Source organism: Leucoraja erinacea, chromosome 20, assembly GCF_028641065.1.
Source record: "Leucoraja erinacea ecotype New England chromosome 20, Leri_hhj_1, whole genome shotgun sequence".
Taxonomy (NCBI): Eukaryota; Metazoa; Chordata; class Chondrichthyes; order Rajiformes; family Rajidae; genus Leucoraja; species Leucoraja erinaceus.
Window position 1 is genome coordinate 5,946,070 of NC_073396.1, and position 23,680 is coordinate 5,969,749.

Here is a 23,680-nt window from a genome sequence, read left to right on the forward strand (position 1 = left end):
CCGCACACTAACACTATTCGACACATACTAGGGACAATTTTTACATTTACACCAAGCCAATTAACCTACAAACCTGTACGTTTTTGGAGTGTGGGTGGAATCCGAAGATCTTGGAGAAAACCCACGCGGTCACGGGGAGAAGGTACAGATTCCGTACAGACACAAACCTGCAGTCAAGATCCAACCTGGGTCCCTGGCGCTGTAAGGCAGCAACTCGACCGCTACTCCACTGTGCTGCCCCTAATTGGTAAATTGGCTTCTGGAAAAAAAAAAAATATATATCCTTATTGTTTCGGATAGACCAGGGTATGGGTGATTGCTGATCGGCGCGGACTATTTTACACGCTGCATCTCTAAACTAAACTAAAGTAATTGGAAACAATAATTTGGAAACAATTTAGCATCTGGCCTAAACTCTGATGAAGTGCTGCCACAAGGAACTAGAGATACAGGAATCTTGAGCAAAACACAGTGCTGGAGTAACCCAGCAGATCTGGCAGCATCTCTGGAGAGCGTGGAAGGCTGACGTTTCGGGTCGGGCCCCTTCTTCAGACTTACTTTTCATGTATTTTCCTCTCTCTTTCAGGTCAGTACAGCTGTCGTTCAAAATGAGACGGTGAAGGACGTATTGCTCACCTGTATCATGGGCTCTCTGAAACCCTTGTTTCCAGTGTTCACCCCACTTAACTTCTCCCAATGGTTTCAAGTCAAGCTACCGGCAGTGTTACCAGCTATAACAGGGCCTGAGCTGACCACCATACCGACCAACATAACATGTGAATCTTATCAAGCCATGTGAGTACTGAGTTTACTGAATATTTCTAGTCAAAAGGCAGATCCAAACTTTATTTAGATGTAGATACTAGGAACTGCAAATGCTGATCTTAACAAAAGACATTTCCCGACCCGTAATGTAATCTATCCATGTTCTCCGGAGATGCTGCCTTGACCAGCTGAGTTACTCCAGCACTTTGTGTCTTTTTTCCCATAGATCAGTCATTATTGAATTTAGGGGTTTAGGGGTAATATGAGGGGGAACTTCTTTACTTAGAGAGTGGTAGCGGTGTGGAATGAGCTTCCAGTGGAAGTGGTGGAGGCAGGTTCATTGGTATTATTTAAAAATAAATTGGATAGGCATATGGATGAGAAGGGAATGGAGGGTTATGGTATGAGTGCAGGCAGGTGGGACTAAGGGTAAAAAGTTGTTCGGCACGGACTTGTAGGGCCGAGATGGCCTGTTTCCGTGCTGTAATTATTATATGGTTGTATGGTTATATGGTTATTGAATACTTTTGTAACTTCTTTGGCACCCTTTACGTGGCCACTCTTGCATACCTGTACTGTGTGCAAACCAAGAATCTCACTGCACCAAGCACACATCACACTAAAGAATCAATCAATTATGCAAAATTACCAACTGCAAATTTGGTTATAGATTGCATAAAAACACATTTATTATTATTTAAAATAAAGTGTAAAATCGACTTCAAAATCTCAGTCCGATTTCAGTGTAAATGAAGGAAAGACACTAAACACTAGAGTAACTCAGTGGAACAGGTGGCATCTCTGGAGAATACGGATCGATGACGTTTCTGGTCAAGATCTTCTCCAGACCCGAAATGTCACCTATCCATGTTTTCCGAAGATGCTGCCTGAAGGAAAATAAGTGATGTTTTGGGTTGAGGCCCTTCTTCAGACTGAGAGTCGGGGGGGAGAGGGAAGCGAGAGATGTGGAAGTGTAGGGTGAAATCCAACGTTCTCTTGTCCGATATCATCAATTATTCTCGATCAGAGCGAGATGATTAAAATATGTATTTACTGTTTTCTCCCACAGAGTGAAAGGATTTGACACTGCGTTGTCAAGCTTTACACCGCTCCAGTTTTCACAACTCTTCAACTTTAGTAGAAACATCCTGAACTCCCAACTTAGTTCATCAGGTAATTTTGTCACTTTGTTTCTATTATAACTTCTATTTCTGTCTTCGAGAAGTATTATACTTTGGATTTAATGTAAGAATATTAAGTACAAAACAGATTGGGCTGTTAAACTCCTAAACCCTGCTCCTCCATCCAATAAGATTATAAGATAAGATCTTTTGTCCGAGTGTCAAATTCCTTTACTAATCCCGTGTCCCTCGAATTCCTTAATATTTAAAAATCTATCGATGTTTGTGTGATTGTACTGAGTATCCACGGCAACATGTCGAGTGTCAGCAACTTTTCATTACCTTCCGAATGTCACGACAGCCTACAAGTTAAGTTTATTTTATTGTCACGTATACCGAGGCACAGTGAAATACTTTTGTTGCATGCTAACCTGTCAGCGGAAAGACAATACAAGATTGAAACCGAGCCATTCACAGTGTACAGATACATGATAAAGGAATAACGTTCCGTGCAAGATAAAACCAGTAAAGTCCGTTCAAAGATAGTCTGAGGGTCTCCAATGAGATAGATAGTAGTTCAGGACTGATCTCTAGTTGTGGTAGGATTGTACAAGTACTGGACATTGTTCTGTTATAGAACTATGTAGCACAAGGTCTATGTAACTTACAGTTCATGATAGGTTTCCAGTACCCATACACACTACTTCTACACTAACTCCATTATGTCTTCCAACATTCCCATAAACCTTCCTTCCACCCAGCACCGCACCACCCTGCCCCTTCCTCCGTCCACTCGCCTCCACTCCTGGAGCGATTTATTATAACAGCACAATGGCGCAGCTGGTAGATTCTGATCTCCGGTGCTGTCTGTGTTGAGTTTGCACGTTCACCCTGTGATCGTGTGGGTTTCCTCCGGGCGCTCCGGTTTCCTCCCACATCCCAATGAAGTACTGGTTTATTGAGTGATGGATCCAGTGTGGAGGGACCTGTGCGTCTTTGGAGCATGGGAGGAAACTGGAACACCCGGAGGAAACCCATACGATCACAGGGAGAATGTACAAACCGCGTACAGGCAGCACTCACAGTCAGGGTCAGACCGTGGTGTGTGGCGCTGAAAGGCAGAGAAATCTACAGCTGCGCCACTCTGCTGTCCTTTAATACAGTAAGAAACATCTCATCTGGTGCACCCTTCCAATTATGTACCATTGCTATTCAAAGGTTCTCCCATCTCAGCAATAGGTCCTTAATGCCATCTCAGGCATAGATGTTACAACAGTGGCACAGCAGTAGAGTTGCTGCCTTACAGCACCATAGACCCGGATTTGATCCTGACCACGGTTGCTGTCTGTACGTAGTTTGTACGTTGTCCCTGTGTTTTTCTACATGGTTTATCTCCGGGTGCTCCGATTTTCTCCCACACTCCAAAGACTAATATGTCTATAGGTTAATTGGCTTTGGTAAATTGTCCCTAGTGTGTAGGATGGGAGATCGCTGGTCGGCGCGGACTCGTTGGGCTGAAGGGCCTGTTTCCTCGCTGTATCTCTAAACTAAATTAAACTGTGCCTATAATGCTTTGACCATGTACGTTGCATAGCTTTACCTTTCACGAAATGTTTTTCCCTGATGTACCTCTACACTGTAAATGGATTGATTGTAATCATGTATTGTATGTCTGCTGACTGGTTAGCACGCCACAAAAAGCTCCTCGCTCTATCTCGGTACACGTGACAATAAACGAAACTGAACTGATACTAATGTTCCTCTTACAGGTAGTGCCTGCGCAAGCAACATGACGGATAGCCGTGAATGGATGGAGAAGAATTTTTTGAAATCCATGCAAGGCTTGAATTTAAGCGACCTCTTCGCTCTGAACCCACACTTTTCTGGGGTAAGTAATTGAAACCGCGCCTTCATCACGCTAGAATTTAGAAGATTGAGGGGGGATCTTATAGAAACTTACAAAATTCTTAAGGGGTTGGACAGGCTAGATGCAGGAAGATTGTTCCCGATGTTGGGGAAGTCCAGAACTAGGGGTCACAGTTTAAGGATAAGAGGGAAGTCTTTTAGGACCGAGATGAGAAAATCATTTTTTACACAGAGAGTGGTGAATCTGTGGAATTCTCTGCCACAGAAGGTAGTTGAGGCCAGTTCACTGGCTATAGTTAAGAGGGAGTAGATGTGGCTCTTGTGGCTAAAGGGATCAGGGGGTATGGGAGAGAAGGCAGGTACAGGATACTGAGTTGGATGATCAGCCATGGTCGTATCGAATGGCGGTGCAGGCTCGAAGGGCCGAATGGCCTACCCCTGCACCTAATTTCTATGTTTCTATCTACCCCGAGTGTAGCCTTGCGGGGGAACGTGCGGTTTCTCATTAAAACATTCCGTGTTGTCATTTTTTAACGTGTGTTTTTAACTAGACACTTTTTTTCATTAGTTTGAAGTGTTGGACCTCCTCACTCCACAACTACTTGCTGACTTGACTGTGAGCCCACAAGCATGGTTCAACGTGGACAGGATCGATCAGATCTTTGATACCCTCACCGATCGAAACTTCAGCGACCTACTTACCTATTTCACACATTTTAATTACGATACACGCATGGTAAGACCTTTTGCTTTGTTTTTTTTAACGATACGATATGATAGAACTTTCTTCATCCCAGGAGGGAAATTGATCTGCCCACAGTCATAAAACACAAGATACACAAAACATTAAATTAAAGTGACGAGTGGAATGGATTGGGGATGTGCAAATAGATACAAAATGCTGGAGTAACTCAGTGGGACAGGCAATAAGAAGGAATGGGTGACGTTTCCAGTCAAGACATTCAGATTGCAAAGATTGGGGGAGGGAGGGGAGACGGGAGGGGGGGGGGGGGGGGGGGGGGAAAGGGGAAGGGGAAGGGGGAGAGTCTGTCCACCCCAGACAGAAGGGGAAGGAGTTGTACAGTTTGATAGACACAGGGAAAAATAATCTCCTGTGGCGTTCTGTACTGCAACTTGGTGCGAACAGTCTGTTGCTGAAGGTCCTCCTCATGGTTGACCAGTGTGTCATGTATTGTCCAAGATGCTCCGCAGTTTGAGGAGCATCCTCCCCTCCAAGACCACCTCCTATGAATACAACTTTGCCCCTAAGACGGAGTCAGCCTTCCTGATGAGTTTGTTAATCCTATTGCCATCCGCGGCCTTTGTCCTGCTGCCCCAACACACGGCAATGAAGAAGATGGCACTGGCTGCCACCGCTTAGTAGAACATCTGCAGCATCTCACTGCACACGTTGAAGGTGCGGAGCCTTCTCAACAAGTACAGCCGGCTCCGCCCCTTCTTGTACAGTTTTGGAAAGATTGAAAGATAGCGCATGGAAACAGGCCCTTTGGCCCATCGACCACCTGTTCACACTAGTCCCACACTGTCCCCCTTTCCCATTCATACATTATAATTTGGCCGATTAATCGATAAACCTGCCCGTGTTTTGGATGTGGAACGAAACTGAAACACCAGGGTGAAACCCATCTGGTCACTTGTGGGAACGTGCAAACTCCACACAGACAGTACCCGAGGTCAGGATCGACCCCAAGTCTCTGGCACAGTGAGGCAGCGGTTCTACCAGCTGCGCCATTTCCAATTGTTCAGTTTATTTCTTTCTTATCTTGATGTGCCGGGTCTCTGATGCTGTCGGGCAGCAACTCCCCGGCTGCTCCACTGTGCCGCCTACTTTCTTATCTTGATAAGTTGTTGCCTTACAATGCCAGAGACCCGGGTTCGATCCTGACTAAGGGCGCTGTCTGTACGGAGTTTGTAAGGTCTTCCTGTAATCGTGTGGGTTTTCTCCGGGTGCTCCGGTTTCCTCCCACATTCCAAAGACGTACAGGTTTGTAGGCTAATTGGCTCCTGTAAATGTAAATTCTCCCTGATGTGTAGGACAATGCTCGTGCACGAGGTGATCACTGGTTGGCATGGACACGGTGGGACGAAGGGCCTGTTTCTGCTCTGCGTCTCTCTCTAAACTAAACTATATCTCCTGTAAACCTTTTCCCTCCCGCTTTAAAGTTATTCCCTCTATCATTCCCATCCAAAGGGCCTGTTTCCGCACTGTATCTTTAGTATAAGGATAGGTAAATGAGAAAACTTGGGAGCAGAGTTGGGAGATTGGGAGGAAATGAGCACTCTGAAGAGTTCACAGCTTAGTTTTATTTTATCTAGAAATACTATTGTGAACTCTCGATAGTTAAAGAATTTTTATTTTTTTCATTCAGATGAACATCACAACTTTTGCTAACACTACAGTGAGGGATCGGATGCTATACAAGACCATAGGGCTGTTGCAACCCTTGTTTTCATCATTTAATGCTTCTGACTTCGCAAAGTGGTTTCAGGACAGTTTAATTATGTTGTTGCCCAGTATTACAGGAAGCAATCTTGGAGCAATACCCACCAGCATATCCTGCGAATCTTACCGAGCAATGTGAGTATTCTGTGTTTAAGTTCATAAATTCATACGGCACGGAGCAGAAATAGACCATTCTGCTCATCGAGTCGACTCCGCATTCAATCATGGCTGATCTATCTTTCCCTCTCAGTCCCATTCTCCTCCTTTTCTCCCCATAACCTCTGACACCGTACTAATCAAGAATCTGGCAATCGCTGCCTTAAAAATATCCATTGATGGCCTCCACAGCCGACTGTGGCAATGAATTCCACAGATTCACCACCCTCTGACTAAAGAAATTCCTCCTCATCTTTCCAAAGGTGGTCTTAGACTCTCCCTCTAGTGGAAACATCCTCTCCCCGTCAACTTTATCCAGGTCTTTCAGTTTCAATGAGGTTCCCTCCTCCTCTTTCTAAACTCCAGCGAGTACAGGCCCAGTGCCTTCAAATGCTCATCATCTGTTAACCCAATCATCCCTGAGAGATCATTCTTGTAAACTTCCTCTGGGCACTCAGCAACATCAGCACAGCCTTCCTCAGTTATGGGGCTCACAATCAGTGTGTCAGAGAGGTTGGCATTAGGACTGCAAGAAGGAACAATTTCCGTACAAATATGAAAATAAATCTTCAACCCCCGTACCTCATGAGTGCTGTAGTTGCTCAGTTATTGAATACATTGAAAACTGAGATTAGTAGATTATTCATCTAGAGGGGAAATCAAATATACGAGATGCTAGCAAAAGCAGGCTTGACCTGAAATCGAATCCAATGACATATCAGATTAGTTTCAGTATCTTTTATGCCTGCCTCTATGATTTATTGCTTATTTCCATAAACATTCATGGAAAAAATGAGCTATTGCTATTTTACATCGGGGCATGGTTGAAATTATCCCCAAACACTCTTGCACGAGGTTAGATGTAGATTCCTGTTGTCATCTAAGACTTAATAAGATGTTCAGGTTTTAAGTAAATCAGGCAGCAGTTGTTGAGCCGCTGCATCACGGCGCCAGAGACCCGGGTTCGATCCTAACTACTGGAGCTGTCTGTGTGGAGTGTGTACGTTCTCCCTGTAACCACATGGATTTTCTCCGCCTGCTCTGGTTTCCTCCCACAATCTGTAAATTGCCCTCGGTGTACAGGGTGTGAAAGTGGGATAACATTGGGCTAGTATGAACAGGGTGATCGATGGTTGGCGTGGACTCTGTGGGCTGAAGGGCCTGTTTCTACGCTGCATCTCTAACCTAAATATATTGGCTGATTCCTCCCGCTCTATGCAAAATTGAATGTCTGATTATGATGACAACTGGCTTAAAGTGGTCTCTCTTTGTCTTTACAGAATCCAAGGCCTGGATAATTTCTACCCAAATTTTTCGAAGTCACAACTCCATGATGTTTACAACTTTAGTAGAACTTTTTTGAATTTGCAATCTGTCTCACATGGTAATGAATGAGCATTTTGGATGATGTGACTATTTTCTTTTTACTCTTCTTCCAATACATAATTGAAAAGCCCATTAAAGTCACATTATTGTGGAATAGATAATGAAATATTTTATGTGTAAAAGGGTGTTGTGGGCAGGTGCTTACTTACTGTAAGATTGACATTTCAATAGCTGTAATGCAAGGTTACTTTTACATATTTTCTTTTCTTTTGAACAAATATTCTATACTTCCTCAATGGCAGAGCAGAGAATCCATTATTCATGTGGTTCTATTAGTCTCTCATTCATGCTTTAGTTCATTTTGGAGTCGAGAGAGTCCAGAGTTTTGCATTGTCATATGTCCCAAACAGAACAATTAAATTCTTGCAGTAGCACAACACAATATGTAAACATTGTAAACTATCAACTAAACAAAAAGACGTTCAGTATAAAATATAAAACACACACACACACACACACACACACACACACACACACACACACACACACACACACACACACACACACACACACACACACACACACACACACACACACACACACGGAGCATAAAGACAAAATCAATGCTTGCAAGTCTGCTTATATGAAAGTTGTAGTGTTTAATAGCCTGATAGCTATAGGGTGTCCTATATATTCTTCCCGATGGCAGGAGTGAATGAGAGTGTGGCCAGGGTGGTGTGGGTGGATGCTGGCTGCCTTTCTGAGGCAGCAACTCCTGTAGATCCCAGTGGGGGGGAGGGGGGAGAAAGAAAGGAGAGGGCTCTATCTGTGCACCTTGGTATAATAAATGTCTGACAAATATTAGTGTCTGTTGTGCAGACTTGTCTGACTAACTGTGCCAATCTTTGTTCTGCAGGAATTGGATCAGTTCCCTGTACTGATAACACAACTGGACTTCGTGACTGGTTACAAAAAAACTTCCTGAAATTCGTGGCAGAAATCACCTTCTCAGACATGCCATTTATAAACACACAATATTATCTGGTAATTTCTTTATTCCTCAACACGAACGAGGTAGATTTTGGTAGGAAGAAGGAACTACAGAAGCTGGCTTACCAAGGAAAGACACAAAATGCTGAAGTAACTCTGTGGGTCGGGAGCATCGCTGGAGAACACAGATAGGCGATGTTTCGTGGTGGGACGGTTCTTCCATCTGCTTGCCTACATGGATAGGTGATGTTTTGGGTCAGGACCCTCTTTAAGATTGTCTGAAGAAGGGTCCCGACACAAAACGTCACCTACCCATGTTCTCCAGGGATGCTGCCTGATCCGCACGTTGAGTCTTTTATTGAGGGAAAAGCAGAGACTGAACCAAAGAGTAGAAAATGAGATGCGGTTGTATTTGATTAAAAAGGGGGTTAAATATCATTTGGTAGACAAAAATGCTGGAGAAACTCAGCTGGTGAAGCAGCATCTATGGAGCGAAGGAAATATGCAACGCTTTTTAATTTAAAAAAAATATTTTTATTAGAAGTGATGTACAATAATATAAGACATAAGTAACATATTACATTTCATGTACAACTTCTTGTTTTTAATTTAATAGTAGAAAAAAAAGACTAAGAAAAGCAAGAAATATAGAGATTGAGAATATTATATAGCTCGGAAAAGGGAAGAAGGTGATGTGAAATAAGCAGAAAGAAAAAGAATAGAGGAAAGAGAAAGAGAAAAGGAAAAAAAAAGAGATATTGAAAGGGATCTGCCTCCTTCATATCTTTACCCAAAATATTTCCTTCGCTCCATAGATGTTGCCTCATCCGCTGAGTTTCTCCAGCATTTTTGTCTACCTTCGATTTTTTTCTAGCATCTGCAGTTCCTTGTTAAACATTATAAATCATTTTGCCTCTTTCCTGAACAGATTTTAGGCAGAAATTAGACCGAGAGTTTGATTTCCCTTGAGTTTATTTTATTTTCAGTCAGCTTTAAAATGTCATAGTTTTGATACAATCTTTTGGTTTCTGTAGTTCGAAATATTGGATCTGCTCAGCATACCAGAACTCTCTGGACTGACTGTGGAATCATTGAATCATACTTCACGCATCAACCAGATCATTGACATCCTGAGAAATAGAACCTACGGTGACTTGATCGGATATGTTACCCAATTTATCAACGACACGAGAGCGGTAAGTAACCTTCCCCATTGCCTTTGGCTGGTTTTACCCTCCACATTAACCATGGTGTAGTTTGAGTTCAGTTTAGTTTATTGTCATGTGTACCGAGGTGCAGTGAAAAGCTTTTGTTGCATGCTATCCAGTCTAGTCAGCGAAAAGACAATACATGATTACAATCGAGCCATTTACAGTAATATAGATACACGATAAGGGAATAACGTTTAGTGCAAAGTAAAGCCAGCAATGATAGTCCGAGGGTCACCAATGAGGTATACTAATGATGGTACTATTGCAACATTTAAGAAACATTTAGACAGGTACATGGATAGGACAGACTTTAAGGAATTTGGGCCAAATGCAGGCAGGTGGGACTAGTGTAGATGGGACATGTTGGTTGATGTGGGCAAGTTGAGCCGAAGGGCCTGGTTCCATGCTGTAGGACTCCATACTCCTTTTTTTCCTCAGAAGATCACTAAAATAATAGTCAAGAAAAGTTTGGAAACACATTTATAACTTTGCAAAACATAGCACATAACCATAATTCCCCAATTATGGAGTCAAAGTGGTAACAAAGAGAAAATTAAAATAGTTGATTATTACCACAAACATATGCAAAGTCAAGGTTGTGTTGGTAGTTACATTTTGTGGACTAATAACGGAGTCAAGAGCAACAGAGAAAGATATAATATGCTCCTCTCCATCACAAACGTAATCAAGGTTTTTACAATTTTTTATTCTTGATCTGCAAACTATAGTTTATTTTGGACGTAAGGAACTGCAGATGCTGGTTTACTCAAAAGGACACAGTGCTGGAGTAACTCAGCGGGTCAGGCAGCAGAACTGGAGAACATGGATACGTGACTTCTCGGGTCAAGAAACTTCCTCAGACTTCAGAACAGCACTTTGTGTCCTTTTAAAGTTTATTGAAATGTTGTTAACTGTTGGAGAAAAGACTGAATGGTCTCGACCCAAAATGTCACCCATTCCCTCTCTCCAGAGATGCTGCCGGTCCCACTGAGTTACTCCAGCATTTTGTGTCTATCTTCAGAGAAAAGACAAATAACAAATCACTGCAAATTTGGGGTGAACATGCTAGAATGTTGCTTTCATTAATATGCATTAAAAAATAAAAGTAGGATGATTTTTTTAATGTAGAATGTAGAATTCTAAATCCATTGCCTAACAATGTCAGACTGCAAGGTGTTATGAAGGTAAAGTAAATGGAATGAAAAGCAACTGTTCAGTAAAAGGCAAAGTGGAGAATATACACTCGCTACACTTCACTTTAATGGAAATTGCTATTGGTCGGCAAACTATCAATGTCATTCTACCTTCCATTTCAGAGGAACATTACTGCCATTCAACCATTCTCAACAAGTCGGGCAATGTTGACAGGGATTATATCGCAGCTCAGATCGTATTTTACAACTTTTGATGGTGCAGAGTTTGCTGAGTGGTTCCAAGACAGGCTGCAGCTGCTGCTGCCTGCAATTGACTACAAGTTGTTGGAGTTGATACCCACGGATATACCCTGTGAATCCTACCAGGCAATGTGAGTATATAATCCATATCTTGGACAGTACAGCTCACCACCTCCATCACACACTGGTCAACCTGAGGAGCACCTTCAGCAACAGACTAGTTCCACCAAGTAAACAGACTCCCTTTCCCTCCCCTCCCCTCTCCTCCCCTCCCCTCCTCATCAATCTTTGCACACCCCCCAATCCTGAACTTTCCACATCGTCACTTTAATTTCATGTTTTGCGTATCTTGTGTTTTCTGACTGTTGGCAGACCAATGTCCCTCCTGGGATAAATAAAGTTCTATTGTATCGCATTGTATTGTATTGTGCAGGGTTAAATGGTAGTGACAGCATGTATAAATCAATGTAATGAGCTCGTGTGTGTGATGAGTCGGGCAGTACAGTAGCACGGCGGTAGAGCTGCTGCCTTACAGCGCCAGAGACCCAGGTTCGATCCTAACTACGGGTGCTGTCTGTACGGAAGTTGTACGTTGTCCCCGTGACTGGGTGGGTTTTCCCCGGATGTTCCGGTTTCCTCCCACAATCGAAAGACGAACGTGTTTGTAGGTTAATTGGCTTGGTAACATTGTAAATTGTACATTGTCCCCAGTGTGTGTAGGATAGCGCTAGTGTCCAGGGATCGCTGATCAGTGTGGACTCTGTGGGCCAAAGGGCCTGTTTCCACAGTGTATGTCTAAACTAAACCTCATTTAGAAATGGTTGTGTTATAAATAAAGTTCATTTACATCTAGTAAGATCACCTCGTATTGGAATTGGCTTTGCTGATTGATGTCTCAATAGGCTTTTATTCCATTATTTAGTTTACTTTAGTTCAATTTATTGACACATTTACCGAGGTACAGTGAAATATGTTTGTTGCATGCGAACCAGTCAGGGGAAAGACAATACATGATTACAATCGAGCCGTCCACAGTGTACAGACACAGGATACAGAGAATATTGTGAATACATTTAGTACAAGGTAAAGCCAGTAAACTCTGATTAAAGATAGTCAAATGGTCACCCATGAGGTAGATTGGAGTTCAAGACTGCTCAAGCTGTGGTAGGATGGTTTAGTTGCCTGATAACAGCTGGGAAGAAACTGTCCTTGAATCTGGGGGTGTGTGTTTTCACACTTCTGTACCCTTTGCCCAATAGGAGAGGGGAGTGAAAGAGATGCTTGTTTAAAAAAATATCAGATTTGCAGTTTTTATTTTAATCATAATTTTGTTTTATGTCTACAGAATGAAAGGACTGGATAATGTGTACCTACATTTTACCCCGACACAGAATCATGATATTTACACTTTCAGTAAACGTTTCCTAAGTTACCAGCATAGTTTATCAGGTAATGTATTGATTTATTTATTTTTGTCAATGACTGTTTCACCGAGTAAGTCAAATCATTCCCTTGACAACACTCCATTCAATTCAGTATTTTAAGTTACATTGAGAATTATGCCTAAGAATGCTTGGATGGTGCAGTGGTAGAGTTGCTGCATAACATCGCCGGAGGCAGCGGTTCGATCCTGACTACATATACTCTCTATATGGACCACGTGGGTTTTATCTGGGTGCCCTGGTTTCCTCCCACATTCCAAAAGACCTATGGGTTTGGCGGTTAATTGGCCTCTTGTAAAATTCTATTGTCCCTAGTGTGTAGGATAGTGTTAGTGTATGGGGTGACTGCTGGTCTGTGCGGAAGGGCTTAAAGTCTAAAGGCTTTAAATAATAAAGTATTACGTTGGTGTATGGTTGGAATTTAGTTTTGTTCGGCGATACAGCGTGGAAGCATGCACTTTGGCCCTCCTTGCAGACCATCGATCCCCACACACTAACACCATCCTACACACTTGGGACAACTTACTAATACCCTAAATGTGGTCTGGCCAGTGTTCATGTATTATAACTGTGTGAATAATCTGTCAGTGAATCATAAACACAACCACATTTGCCTGGGTGGAGTGACTGTGGAGGGGATGTTTCCACTGATGGGAGAGTCTAGAACCAAAGGTCATAGCCTCAGAATTAATAGACGTTCCTTTAGTAAGGAGATGTGGAGGGCCGGTGAATCTGTGGAATTCATTGCCACAGAGGACTGGTGAGGCCAAATCAACAGATATTTTTATGGCAGAGATAGACAGATTCTTGATTAGGACGGGTGTCAGGCGTTGGAAGGGAGAGATAGATCAGCCATGATTGAATGGCAGAGTAGACTTGATGGGTTGAATGGCCAAATTCTGCTCCTAGCACTTATAAACAAATGAACTCATGAACGACATTTGCTCTTTTCTTGTAGGTTCTGTAGGCATCGCTTGTGCCGAAAACTCGAAGGGAACCCTTGAATGGATCATCAAAAACGTCTTTAGATTCTTGTCAGAATTTCAATTACATGACTTCACAGATCTGAATAAGAACTTCTCAGCTGTAAGTTAATTGCAGCATTCTATTTATACAAATCGAAACACTCGGTGGTGTAGTGGTAGAGTTGATGCCTTACAGTGCCAGAGACCCGGGTTCAATCCTGACAACGGGTGTTGTCTGTACGTTCTCCCCTTGACCACATGAGTTTTCTCCGAGACCTTTGGTTTCCTCCCACACTCCAAAGACAGAGAGAATTGTAGGTTAATTGGCTTGATGCAAGTGCAAATTGTCCTGTGTGTGTTAATGTGCGGGAATCGCAGGTCAGTGCGGACTCGGTGGGCCGAAGGGCCAGATTCCACGCTGTATCTCTAAAATAAAGATAGACGCAAAAACTAGAATAAGTCAGCAACTTCGGCCCAAGCTGCCCACACCGGCCAACATGTCCCAACTACACTAGTCCCACCTGCCAGCATTTGGTCTTCATCCCTCCAAACCCGTCTTATCCATGCACCTGTCTGACTGCTCCTCTGGCAACTTATTCCATACATCCTCCACCCTTTTGTGTGAAAAAGTTATTCCTCAGCTTCCTATTAAATCTTTTCCCCTTCACCTTAACCCTACATTCTCTGGTCCTCCATTATGAAAATTATCTAAACACTCAAATTTCTGTTCTAGAAGGTATTTCCTGATGTCCTCCCACAGCCCCTCTTGCCCACCCCATGTGCCTTGTCTCCATTTCACCACAAAGTGTCAGCAAATTTTCTTTCCTCATCTCCCCCCCCCCCCCCCCCCCCCCCCCCAGCCAGCCAGTCCAAAAAATGCAGGGTTACATTCACTTAAAGGGACATATAAAAGGTAAAGAAAGCCACATTGAGAGATCAAGAAACGCCTCAACCATGTCAGAAGAATTTCAACGTGTACTGCAACACGGAAATCACACTGACAATATCCGCAGATGTGAATTTTTACAACATGACTAGGAAATGAGACGGCTTATGCCTTAAAGACTTAAATAAGCTACTGAAATTATACCCTTTAAAGTGGCAGGGAGGGGGGGGGGGGGGGGGGGGGGGGTGATGAAGCCATACAGTACAGCTTATGGTACGACTGTAAGCAAGTCAGAGCGAGGCCCAATGCAAATTGGAGGAACAGCACTTCATATTTCACTTGGGCAGCTAACGCCCAGCGGTGTGAATATTAATTTTCTAGCATCACGCAACCCTTGCATTCCCTCCCCCTCCCTAGTTCTCTAACTAGTTCTACTGTTCTCCTGATTAAATATTACCGATGGTTGCCTCGTTGTCCAATTCCCCTCAGCCAACAATGAACCGTTCTACATTTTTTATCATCATCTAGTTTGATCTGTCGTTTTCACATTTTGCCCTTCCATATCTCCACACTCCCTCCCCCAGAAGGTCTCGACCCAAAAAGTCACCCATTCCTTTATCTCCAGGGATGCTGCTGCTCCCACTGAGTTTCTCCAGCGTTTGGTATCTATCTTGACTGTAAGCTGGATGTATTGTCAATTTTGTGTGTTTTTTTTTTAATAATACCAATGTTTAATTTTTGCACCGCTTGATTCCTTTAGTTTGACGTGCTGGAGTTGCTCAGCGCAAAGCAGTTGGCCGAACTGACTGTGAGCTCCGACGTGTTGAATAACACCGGCAAAATCACCCAGATTCTCAACGTATTCATCAGCAGAGATTTCAGTTCGTTGGTCGTCTACCTCAACCAATTTGTCCATGAAGCACAAGAGGCGAGAGACTTTCTTTCGCATTTGATATTTTCTGAGAATGTAGTGTTATTTTTCATTGTTGAACTTCCAACCTGTTGAAATCAGTGAGTTGCAAGTTGACAGGTTCTACATTGGGCAGTGGTCATAAGGTCAGAGGTGAAAGGAGCAGAATCGACTCCATCATCTCTCCGCCATTCAATCATGGCTGATTTATCTCTCCCTCCAACCCCAGATGAACAACTGAAGGTTAAAAAAAAAACAAACTTGTCGGGGTGAAACATTCCTAGCTCATGTGAGGATATTAAGTGCTGGTGTAACTCAACGGGTCAGGCAGCATCTGTGCAGAACGTGGACAGGTGATGTTTCGGGTTGAGACCTTTCCTACCGTTACGTTTTGGGTTAAGATCCTCAAACTGAAATGTCGCCTTGCCACGTTCTCGAAGATTAGGTCATAAGGGATGGGAGTAAAATTAGGCCACCCGGCACAACAAGTCTACTCCGCCATTCAATCATAGCTGATCTATCTCTCTCTCCCAAATCCATTCTCCTGCCATCTCCCCATAACCCCTGGCTCTTGTAGGAGTCTTCTGATGATAGGTAGCGGAGGATGACGGCTAGGCGCAGGCGTCCAGTGGCTTCCTCGAGAAGGTTTGCTTTTTCTCCAGGAGAGGGCCCACCAGTGTCTTCAGCTCCTCAAACAGCTCGGGGGGGGGAAGGGGGATTCTAATGAAGTTTCTGAAAGCAGCCGGATCTTCTTGCTGGAGCACCATCATCTGGTTCTCATACTGGCCCAACCTGGGTCTGCTCTGGAGCAAGAGCTTCGACCACACAGACCTCTTATTGGGCTTCTTCTCCACCATTCTTCTTGTCCTTCTGTCTTGCGGGTCTATACGCATGAGGGTTGCAGCAAGGATTCTTCTTCTACTGAGAGCAATGCCCTCTGATGTTTCTTCATGGCAGTCATGGTGGTTGAGACATATGCTGGGATTTAAGAGACATTTGGACAGACACATGAATATTGTAGAATGTAGATAAATGTGAGGTTATCCACTTTGGTTGCAAAAACAGGAAAGTAGAATATTATCTGAATGGTGGCCGATTAGGAAAAGGAGATGCAACGAGACCTGGGTGTCATTGAAAGTAGGCATGCAGGTGCAGCAGGCAGTGAAGAAAGCAAATTGTATGTTAGCATTCATAGCAAAAGGATTTGAGTATAAGAGCAGGGAGGTTCTACTGCAGTTGTACAGGGGCTTGGTGAGACCACACCTGGAGTATTGCATACAGTTTTGGTCTCCTAATCTGAGGAAAGACATTCTTGCCATAGAGGGAGTACAGAGAAGGTTCACCAGATTGATTCCTGTGATGGCAGGACTTTCATATGAAGAAAGACTGGATAGACTCGGCTAGAATTTAGAAGATTGAGGGGGGGGGGGGGATCTTATAGAAACTTACAAAATTCTTGAGGGGTTGAACAGGCTAGATGCAGGAAGATTATTCACGATGTTGGGGAAGTCCAGAACTAGGGGTCATAGTTTAAGGATAAGAGGGAAGTCTTTTAGGACCGAGATGAGAAAATCATTTTTTACACAGACAGTGGTGAATCTGTGGAATTCTCTGCCACAGAAGGTAGTTGAGGCCAGTTAATTGGCTATATTTAAGAGGGAGTTAGATGTGGCCCTTGTGGCTAAAGGGATCATGGGGTATGGAGAGAAGGCAGGTACAGGATACTGAGTTGGACGATCAGCCATGATCATGTTGAATGTGCAGGTGCAGGCTCGAAGGGCTGAATGGCCTACTCTTGCACCTATTTTCTAAGTCTATGTCTCTATGCAGAGAATGGAGGGAGATGGATTATGTACTGGCAGATAAGATTATTTTTGTCGCCACAGACATTGTGGGCCAAAGGGCCTGTTTATGTGCTATATTGTTCTATGTGTGGGAAAGAACTGCAGATGCTGGTTTAAATCGAAGATGGACAAATGCTGGAGTAACTCAGCGGGACAGGCAGCATCTCTGGAGAAGGATCTCGACCAGAAATGTCACCCATTCCTTCTCTCCAGAAATGCTGCCTGTCCAGCTGAGTTACGCCTGTATTGTTCTATGCTCCGTGTTTTAATGTTTTACAACCAGGTCAGATATGAATATGTGGGAATGACGACATAATGCAAGCTGATTTTGTCGACATTCAAGAATATTTCCTCTCATTTCAGGCGGGCATCACGACAATTCAAAACCCAGTGGTGAGGAGCTTAATGCTGAGCAGAATCTTTCAGCAGCTGAGACCACAATTTCTACTGTTTGACGCAAGCGATTTCATTGACTGGTTTCAGAATAAATTAACTTTGCTGCTCTCCAGTATAACTCGCAATGAGCTCGACACAATCCCCACCAACATAACCTGCGAATCTTACCAAGCAATGTGAGTATGTCCCCGACAATACCGAAATTGAGATCAAAAGCCACGTTCAGTGAAAAATGTTTTTTCTTTATCCTAGCACGAAACATTTCTCGTGTGTTCAATGTTGTTCGTTCTGATTTCAAGAATAAACCTTTAAGACACACATTTAAACATAATTGAAAGAAGGAAATTGAAGTTTACACACATTCACAAAATTCCTAAGTGCTTCAGACAAACTCAGCTGAATGTCCTATCGATTTGAACTACAGTATTTTGATTAGATTAATTTAGAAATACAGCATGGGAAACCCTTTGGTCTATCGAGTCCACATCGACCATCTGTTGTGTTTGATAAATCACTGGATTTAGATAAATTTTGATTCACTCAATAATTGATTACACCGCTTAATAAGGCACATACACTTACGTAAACCCGTACACACTTGCAAACTCATCAGAGCACGCCACAGGAGTTTGGTCATCTGGCGCAGTTTGCACATCCAGACATCTACTCGAGCATTGGTGTGTTTTGTTCGCCAACGCTTCCTTTCCCATGCACTGATCACAGGTGTGATGAGACAAACTTGTTTTTGTAGACCCTGGAATGTATGGTTGCTAATTTCGCTGGTAACTCCATTTCACATTTTAGCTGAAATTAGCAGTTTAACCCTTACACTACACCTGTCCTCACTAGTTCTACCTGAACTCGGGTGCTACTGTATCTATGTGTGGAATTTGCATCTTCTCCCTGTGATCGCGTAGGTTTCCTACAAGTCCTCCGTTTCCTCCCACATCCCAAGGACAAGAAGGTTTGTAGGTTAATTGACTTCTGTAAATTGCCCCTATTGTGTAGGATTGGAAACTGGGATAAATATGCAAAGCATGGGGTGATCATTTGTCAACGTGGACTCAGTGGGCTGAAGGGCCCATTTCCACTGTATCTCTTAACTAAAGAGAGACACAAAATGCTGGAATAACTCAGCAGGGCAGGCAGCATCTCTGGAGAGAAGGAACTAAACCATTTGATCCATTTTGCTTCCTCAACTTACAAATGGAATGAAGACACATAACATTTTGATCTTATTTCTGTATAAAAGTTTGTGCTTCCTGTTGACTACTTTTCAACCATTAACCCACTACAGAATGCAAATATGTCACCCCCTTCGCCTTTGTCAGGAACAAAAGAGGAAAGAGTGAAGTTAGGATAGGCTCTTCGGCCCAGCGAGTTTACCATTTTTTGTGCACTAGGGGTTAGAGATTAGGTGCAGGAGTAGGCCATTCGGCCCTTCGAGCCTGCACCGCGAGTCCGTGATCATGGCCGATCACCAAGCAGTATCCCCGCACCCCCACTAGCCACAACACTATCCCCTTAAATACACATAAGCACTAGGGAGAGTTCCAGAGATTTACAACTCACCATTTACAATTTTACAAAGCCAATTAGCCAACAAACCTGTACGTCTTCGGAATTATATTGTTGCAAATCACAATGAAAATAAGATTGCAAGTCAAAGAATGTCCAGATTTTACCTAACTAAAGTAAAAGCTTTGTATTTGTATTTTATGTTGATCACTGATCAATAATGTCATGATACCTTTTGCATATTTTTATACTTGTAGAGTGAAAGGACTGGAAAATGTACATTCCAATTTATCAATGGCACAACAAGACGACATCTCCAATTTTATCAAAAAACATTTGGTTTACCGGTTTGATTCACCAGGTAGTGTATTTTCAACTTTCAGTGCCAATGCTGTTCGGTTTGTGTGGATGCAATATTACGTTTCCAATTATGTTGCCAAAGTAGAGCTGTCTTTCCTGAGCATTCAGGGGAGCACACATCGACAGAGTTTACTCAAGATTTTTGCATGGATGAATTCCTCAAAAACCTTTCAAAGTGGATGTCTCTGGAGAACTTCTGATAGCTGGCTCTCCCATTCCGAGCCTCCTTGTTTATCCCCAATTTTGTTTACATGAAATCTGCCTCAGCATGAAAGGAAAATTGATCTTCACCTGTCTTTAATAATGCAAGAAATCGGAATGGGTGACCTCTGGTGCTGTCTGTGTGGAGTTTGCACATTCTCCACTGGTTGTGTGGATTTCCTCCGGGTGTCATAGAGTGATGCAGCATGGAAACAGGCCCTTCTGCCCAACTTGCTCATACCAACCAACATGTCCCATCAACACTAATCCCACCTGCCTACATTTGGCCCATATCCCTCTAAACCTGTCCTATCCATATATCTGTCAAATAGTTTCTAAAATGTTGCAATAGTCCCTGTCTCGACTACCTCCTCCGGCAGCTCGTTCCTTACACCCACCACCTTTTGTGTGGAAAAAGTGACCCCTCAGATTCTTATTAAATCTTTCCCCCCTTGTTCTTAAACCCATGCCTTATGGTTCTGGTTTGCCCTTCTCTATGCGCTCCAGTTAGCTCCCACAACTCAAAGATGTGGGACAGGCAGCATCTCTGGAGAGTAGGGATGGGTGACGTTTTGGGTCGAGACCCTTCTTCAGACATCTCGACCCAAATCATCACCCATTTCTTTTCTCCAGAGATGTTGCCTATCCTGTTGAGTTACTCCAGCATTTTGTGTCTACCTTTGATTTAAACCAGCATCTGCAATTCCTTCCTACTTAAAGATGTGTGGGATTGTCATTTATTTGGCATCTGTAAATTGTGGGAATGGATGAAAAGGTGCAATAGCAGAGAACTAGTGTGAATGAGCGATCGACATGGACTCGATGGGCAGAAGGGCCTGTTTTCTTGCTGAATCTCTAACAAAAATAAAATCATTTTGATAGACCGGAGTACCAAATTGATTTTGTTATCTTGAGATAACCAACTTGTTGAGGATTCAATTCCATTGGAGTTACTCCGTTTATATTTTAGTTTAGAGATACAGGTTATTTGGCCCACAGAGTCCGCGCCGACCAGCGATCCATGTACATTTAAAAAATAAAAACAAAAGCCAAATTAACCTGCCAACCTGTAAGCCTTTGGAGTGAGAGAGGAAACCGGAACACCCGGAGAAAACCCACGTGGTTACGGGGAGAACGTACATACTGCGTAGTCAGGATCAAACCCGTGTCTCTACAAGGCAGCAACTGCGTCACCATGCCACCCTAATACAGATGGAGTAAAATATGTTGCAAGCTCCATGTGCAGTTGATATGTTTCTCAGGAGTTCTCAAATGGAAATAAAGAGATGTGGTTTGCAGGTTCTCATTTACTGTCCAATTAAATTGAAAGATGGAGACGCCAACTCACGGCAGTTTCTGACAGTTTAGCTATTCAAGTCAATTCTTCTTGACTGGACACGATAAGTCATAGGAGCAGAATTAGGCCATTCAGCCCATCGAGTCTGCTCCATCTGCTTTTCCCTCTTAACCCCCATTCTCCTGCCTTCTGCCCATAATGTTTAACTCCCCGACTAATCAAGAAGTTGCAAGTCTCCATTTTATAAAATACCTAATGATTTGGCCATCTGTGGGAACGATTTCCACAGATTCACCACCCTCTAACCTAAAGACATTCCTCTTCATCACCTTAAAAAAAAAACCACACACACACACACAACTACAAGCCAAGTTGTCTTGGCTGATCCCAGTTAGATTATAAATTAAAAACAGAAAACGCAGCACCTTTTATTCTGAGGCTGTCCCCTTTGGTCCGAGACTCTCCCACTAGTAGGAACAATCGTGGAATCTGCTTTGGTTTAATGAGCATTAATCTAATTAGTGTGTTTATTTTTGCAGCATGCACTGCCAATACTAATGGAAGTATATCGTGGCTCCTGATTAACTTTGGCAGATTCCGGTCGCTTTTCACCATTAGAGAATTCCTATCTCTGAACAAGGACTTCGTTGGCGTAAGTTACTTAAGTTATAGCAGAGAGTATTTTGCTGGCTCCGACTGTAGTGTTGTTACAGCAAGTTGTCAAGGAATGCACAAATGACCATTTGGCAAGAAGTGTCCTTGCGCAGATGTAAGATCTTTGCTTTCCTCAACTGCATAGATTCAGGGTATATCATATATTTTAAGGTACACAAAAATGCTGGAGAAACTCAGCAGGTGCAGCAGCATCTATGGAGCGATGGAAAAAGGCAACGTTTCAGGCCGAAACCTGAAAGGTTTCGGCCCGAAACGTTACCCATTTCCTTAGGTCTGAAGAAGGGTTTCGGAGCGAAGGAAATAGGTCGTAACCCTGAAGGGTTTCGGCCCGAAACGTTGCCTATTTCCTTCGCTCCATAGATGCCGCTGCACCCGCTGAGTTTTCTCCAGCATTTTTGTGTAACTTCGATTTTCCAGCATTTGCAGTTCCTTCTTAAACATTAATATACTTTACAGTCTTTACCATACACTAAACATTATTCCCTTATCATGTATCTGTGCACTGCAAATGTCTCGAAAGCAGACCAATTCCAAAAGACGTGGTCTATGTTTCTGGACCTATTACAAGTATGAGTGCAATAGTACAAGTATCAGGACCTGGTGCAATAGTAAATGTAGTCCCTTTTGTCTTTCCGCTGGATTGTTTCATTTTCTCTTTCTGGTTGGCACACAACAAAAGCTTTTTACTGTACCTCACTACACATGACAAGAAACTAAACAATAATATAATATTAGTGGCCAGAAGCTGTACAAATACAAAAAAAAACCAAAAAAAAACTGCAAGACTTGGAGACAGGACACATAAGAGATCGTAGATGATAGAATCTGCCGCAAACCACAAAGTGCTGGAAGAACTCAGCAGGCTAGGTTGCATCCAAGGACGGAAGGGACAAGTGTCATTTTGGACTGGGACACTTCTTCTAATGAGCCCCTTCTTCAGAAGATGCGTCCTGATCCGAAACATTGCCTGTCCCTTCACTACCCAGATTATGCCTGACCCCTTAAGTTCCTCCAGCAATTTGTTGCTTCTTCAAGACTTGATTGTATTTACATTCAAAGTATAGAAACATAGAAAATAGGTGCAGGAGTAGGCCATTCGGCCCTTCAAGCCAGCACCGCCATTACATTTACAAATAAAACAAAATATTTTGCTATAACTCCAGAATAAGTACTCAACTAAGAAAGCCAAGCCCAAAGCCAAAGTATCATCTAACTAAATATACCAACTTACAATAAATAACTCTGTATGCAAAAACCAGCTAGCTCCATATTAGCTAGTAATCCTGTAGATGCAAGTTTATCATTGGAGTTATCAAGTGGTCACTTCCCTGCACTGATGTTCCATTGAGTTAGGCCCATGACACCTCCAGAAGGCTCAAGGTTCTGCTGTCCCAGAACACACTCACCACCTAGTGCTGCAAGTATCTACTGAATAAAGGTAGCTGCAACCAATTAGCTAACTCTAACAAATGCTAAACACCTGTATCCTATTTCCAACTTATCCTAGCCCATCATTAAGTTTGTAACACCACACATATCACCCTTGCGTAAGACTTACACAGACTACAATTACAAAGAAATACACATACTGCATGTCACACGTTTCCTTTCTGCCCTCAGAGCTATATCTAGCTCTGTCATGTTATATGGTATGTAAAGAATACCTTATTTGATCTAATCAGGTGTAGTTCAGTTCAGTGTTTGCAACCTCTTGCACTGAGACAGGGAGGAAAATCAATGAAACGTTCAGCCTTGGATTTATAATTTCATGATCAGCACTAAATTCTATATGTATATTAAAAAATATTAAGTATTAAGCACATTTAAAAAAAATACTATTAAGTTGCTACAAAAAGTATAGTTTGAGACGGACTGATTAATTTGTGATTTAGA

General features: G+C 42.9%; 1 protein-coding gene across 1 annotated transcript in view; it reads left to right on the forward strand.

Moving 5' to 3' along the window:
- mslna (mesothelin a) overlaps positions 1-23,680 on the forward strand; it is an 86,498-nt gene that overhangs the window by 22,928 nt on the left and 39,890 nt on the right. The window contains exons 11-25 of the mRNA XM_055651086.1: positions 587-795; positions 1,835-1,938; positions 3,656-3,774; positions 4,321-4,488; positions 6,143-6,351; positions 7,653-7,756; positions 8,615-8,742; positions 9,723-9,884; positions 11,216-11,424; positions 12,639-12,742; positions 13,694-13,821; positions 15,347-15,514; positions 17,704-17,912; positions 19,512-19,615; positions 21,652-21,764. Of these exons, the coding sequence (XP_055507061.1) occupies positions 587-795; positions 1,835-1,938; positions 3,656-3,774; positions 4,321-4,488; positions 6,143-6,351; positions 7,653-7,756; positions 8,615-8,742; positions 9,723-9,884; positions 11,216-11,424; positions 12,639-12,742; positions 13,694-13,821; positions 15,347-15,514; positions 17,704-17,912; positions 19,512-19,615; positions 21,652-21,764 (2,238 nt within the window). The remainder of the gene's footprint in view (positions 1-586; positions 796-1,834; positions 1,939-3,655; positions 3,775-4,320; positions 4,489-6,142; positions 6,352-7,652; positions 7,757-8,614; positions 8,743-9,722; positions 9,885-11,215; positions 11,425-12,638; positions 12,743-13,693; positions 13,822-15,346; positions 15,515-17,703; positions 17,913-19,511; positions 19,616-21,651; positions 21,765-23,680) is intronic.